At 28.5% G+C, this 4,766-nt stretch overlaps 1 protein-coding gene across 1 annotated transcript in view; it reads right to left on the reverse strand.

The window, feature by feature from the left end:
• Positions 1-4,470, reverse strand: part of LOC116852706 — a 9,813-nt gene extending 5,343 nt beyond the window's left edge. Inside the window, exons 1-5 of the mRNA XM_032833327.1 lie at positions 4,234-4,470; positions 3,904-4,119; positions 3,442-3,736; positions 3,007-3,360; positions 1,402-2,914 (exon numbers count right to left, since the gene is read on the reverse strand). Of these exons, the coding sequence (XP_032689218.1) occupies positions 1,402-2,914; positions 3,007-3,360; positions 3,442-3,736; positions 3,904-4,109 (2,368 nt within the window). The 5' untranslated portion in view covers positions 4,110-4,119; positions 4,234-4,470. The remainder of the gene's footprint in view (positions 1-1,401; positions 2,915-3,006; positions 3,361-3,441; positions 3,737-3,903; positions 4,120-4,233) is intronic.
• Between the last annotated feature and the right edge of the window lie 296 nt (positions 4,471-4,766).

Here is a 4,766-nt window from a genome sequence, read left to right on the forward strand (position 1 = left end):
TTGAATATCTTAATGAGAAATAATTATATATATACAGGGTGGACCATTTTATTCTATGTAAAGAAGCAAACAACTTTTGTTTGAAAACATTTTTTATCCGAACTTTATTTTCTAAGATATTTACGGAAATATCTACAGAATTATTGGTTTAAGTAATTTTTTACTCGAATTCTATTAACTTTACCGAAAAATAGCAAGAAATAAAAATTTCTTATATATTTTCTTCTCATAGAGCTCTGAGATTTTTTTCAGAACTTTTTAATTAATTTTTTAGTACTGCATTTTCTTGCATTTTCTTGAAGTACTAAAAAGTTAATTAAAAAATTTTGGAAAATTTCTCAGAGATTTATGCGAAGAAAATAGATAATTTTTATCTCTTACTATTTTTCGATAAGGTTGATAGAATTCGAGTAAAAAATTATTGAAGCCAATAATTTTGTAGATATTTCCATAAAGACCTTAGAAAATAAAGGTCGGACAACAAATTTTTTCAAACAAAAGTTATTTGCTTCTTTACGTAGAATAAAATTCCGTAGTAAAAAAATGTTCCTAATAAATAAATAAATAAATAAATCTATTAAATGTTTCTATTTAAAGCAAGCAAAGTTATAAAAAAGCAAAGTTGACCTCGACCTGACCTTGGCGGGGCCACCCAAGATCAAACCAATGGTATCTTCTTATATCCCCCCATCGATCCATATAACTTTTGTCTGAAACATTTTTGTCTGTCGGTCTTAGTTTTTAAAATATTCGGCTGGATATTAAATATTCGGCTGGAAATTAAAATAGGCCACCCTGTATATATATATTTTTTTTTATTCAAGTCATAATTTTATATCGATTCTATACGATAAGCGCTACGTCATAACAGGGTTTTATTTTATATAAGTATTTATTAAAAGTATATATAAAACTCTCTCTCTCTCTAAGATAATATTCTAATTCTCATATATATTTTCATTCTATAGCCTCTCTCCTTAAAATTACATTTTTCTTTTTATTTATAACAATATAAAATATAAAAAAAATAAAAAGCAAATTGCACATAAATAAATAAAAACAAGGTTAATATATTCTTCAAATAAAATAATTTCAAATAAAATTGGTCGAGTACTATTCATAGTTAAGAACAAAAAGAAAAAAGAAAAATTTCAACAAAAATCTTTCATAAAACATTTAATTTCGTGGACTACTTTAATACAATAAAGGATACTAAAAATTAGCCAGTATATAGTTTAAAAAAAACAAATTAATTTTTTGCAACAAAAAACTTTCTTTGTTTTTTTTGCGATTAAAAAAATCAGTTTTTTAACTATCATATAAAAAAAGTTTTACTACTTAAATAAAAAATAGAATTAAACCACAATATATAAAATATTTGTAAACTAATGTGTATATTACCTTGTTTCTGCATATCTAATATATGCTTAACGCTGTGTCTCCACTTTTTTCCTTTTCCAGCACATAGTTTATCCAAATCACATCTAGGATTTACGTTACTTAATATTGATAAAGATCTAGCCCAACACTTGCCCGGTTTGAGAAAAACAGATCTTTGTACTTGCATATTTGTATTGTTGTTGTGTCGTTGTTTAATCGCGTCATCGAATAATTTAGAATTGTCGAGAGATGAATTTATCGCATTTTTAGAATGCTCCAAATTATCTTCTATTGTTGGGACGTTAGAACAATCATTGGTTGCAACGTAATGGAGCATTTCATTATTTGATAGTGTACTCGATTTGTTATTTAAGCTTTCTGACATGCTTGATACACTCGGATGCCATTTAGAATATCGCATTCTTTTTGTAATTCTGACTGGATCTTGCAATTTTGTAAGCAGTACGTGAACATTAACAGCGTTAGATAATTCATTTCTGCTATTACTGAAAAAACTATGTTTACTATCGTTAACAGTTTCATTTTTAGAATTTTTGCAGACTATTTCCAGGGGATTCATTTCTGTACATTGCTTCTCTTGGCCTTTATATTCTTGTCTTGTACATCCAATGTTATTTAAATTTTCAGATATCTCTGTTTTAATTGGAGTATGTATTTTAGGAGACATATATTCCATACTTATACCGGTATTTACATTATTGGTTACAGATTCTTTTTTTTGCTTTAAATTTAAATCAGTGGATGAATGTAAGGCAGCTGTTATATTCAAGATTTTCGTAAACTTGTTTTCTGATGCATCCATAATACATTTCTTTTCTATATTATGTCCAACAATATTCTCCATCGAATGATCACAGTTATATATTGTGTCGCCAAATAACGATCGTGAGCGATCCGTGCCTGCGGAGATGTTTAAAGAAGGTGGAAGCTCTGTTCTTAAATCGCTTTGAACATATTCTTGCCTAAGAGCTAGATGTACATCCTCATTGGATGATATTATTTTGTCTTTAACAGCGAAATCTGTAGCAATTGATAGTTTTTGAGGTAGTAAAATTTCTGTCTGCTGTTCCTGCATACTTGTAATATCAGTTTTATAGCATCCTGATGAAATTAACGAGCGAATAGAGTCTTTTCGTTCGAGAGATATATCGATAGAAACATTTTCTTTTTCCGTTATTATTGAATTTCTATGTCTCGTATTTAGTGTATCACGAATATTTTCGATAGGAGACAATAGTGGATAAGTGGAAGATCTTATATGTTTGTCAGTAGGAGTACTAGAAACCATATATTTCTCTTTCTTGTTCAATAGAGTAATTTTTTTCTTAACAAACTTTTCTGTGTTCAATCTTTCTATTTTTATAAAACTATCTTTTATTAAATATGCTTTCTTTCTTTCTGCATCAGGTATTACACTATTAATATCAGTATTGCAATGAAATGTAGTTTTAGGCAAATTATGTCCAACAGCCAAATGTGAAGTATTTGTCTCATTTACTTCACTGGTAGAGTCCTTTATCACAAAAGATTGCAAAATTATGTTTTGTATTTTAAAAGTATCCATGTTAATTTGTAATATATAAGAATGCTTTTTATTTTGCTTACCACAATTTTCTCACGATTCAATATATGCCAATTTTGGACTGTGTTAGAATCTAACTTAATGAAACATGGTTTAATATTTTGGTAATAATTCACTATATGTTTAGAAGTTTCAATAGAATCATTAGCACAATTAGATGTCACTTGTGATATTATAGTAGTATCTTTGTTGATCTTTAAAACTTCCTGAGCCAAACATTTATTATTATAATCATATGAAATATCTTCATGTACAGCATCTTTCAAATCATTTGTAGTATCAAAATGATGTATATGTTCATTGTATCTACGACTAGACTTCAGTCTATATTGTGTTACTTTTTGCTTTTGTATATTATTTGTTTGTAATTTTCGTGCCTATTTATTGTTGTATATTATTGGTAAGAGATCAAAGTTTTACAATATTATATGTGACATACATAACATATGCATACGTACCTGTATTTTTGTCTTCGACTGTATCCTATCTTTTTTTTTTAATATTTTTTTTGTCTTCTTATGCACTCTCTCTGGCTCTGATACAACTTCCATTATATATTTCTGTGGTTTCCTGCACTTGCGAGTATGTTTAGTGGTTTTATTTGTTAAATTCGACACATCATTATGTATAGGTAGATTGCACGATATATCCTTAAGAGATTTTACAAGATTTGTTACATTATTAATATCACTATCACTGCTGTTGTTGTTCCATGAATCATTTTTATTTATATCCAATGGTAAAGGAGGTACACTGTATTAAAATATAATTTTACAATTATCTAATTAAAATGTAATTTAGAGATTAAATATATATATGATTATTATAAGCCAAAATAAACTAACTCACAAGAATTATTATAATTAAATAATTAATTTTAAAAAATTCTATATTTATTATTATAAGATAAATTTTCTTACATTGCTCCTTTAGCAATTCTGTCAAATGTAGTTTCAAATGGATCATGAATTAAGGAATCATTACAATTTTCATTGTTCTCAAAATAATCATCCTGAACTCTTTGTTTTTGAGTCAATATAACAGATGGTACTAATGAAATATTTATTAAAGGTTTTCTTACAGTTTTCCTTTGATAAGTTCGAATTGGTTGTCTGTAATTAGCCATAATTTCATACCTAAAAATAAATTCTCGTTTGACTTTAAAGTTAATTTAATCTGACAATTACAAATATAAAATAACTAAAATCTTTAATATAATCGATGAAATCAACATTATCAAATTTACTTACTATTAAAATTAAAGATATCAAAGACTAAGTAGAAGAAATGCGTTTTATGTAGCAAAATCTAACGATTTAGACGTATTTGGAATTATTTTTCTGAGTGTTTTCTCTAATCAATATTGCATAAAGTCTTGTAAAGCAATCCCAGATTTTTGTACATACGTATAAAGGATATGATATAAAATTTAGTAACGGATCAGGGGGTACAAACTTCCTCTTGTAAAAATTGGCCTCCGTTTTTAATCGCGCCCTCTGAGATAAGGTTTGTTCGCGTTGCATGTCTCAACGTTGCATGCTCCTACTCGCTCCAACGCACTCTGATTGGTTACGTCACAACGCGGACCAATCAGAGTGCGTTGAAGCGAGTAGGAGCATGTTAGGGCATGCGACGCGAACAAACCTCTATAGTTTCCGGATGTGGCTAAACTAAACGGGTGACGTCATGCGGAGTGGGATACGGCATCGTGTGAGTAAAGGGACGTCTACATTGGAAGTAAACAGTAATAGCGAATTCGGTTGCTTGCACTAGTGTGCACTGA

Source organism: Odontomachus brunneus, unplaced genomic scaffold, assembly GCF_010583005.1.
Source record: "Odontomachus brunneus isolate Ranch 3 - 2012 unplaced genomic scaffold, Obru_v1 Obru_scaffold_250, whole genome shotgun sequence".
Taxonomy (NCBI): domain Eukaryota; kingdom Metazoa; phylum Arthropoda; class Insecta; order Hymenoptera; family Formicidae; genus Odontomachus; species Odontomachus brunneus.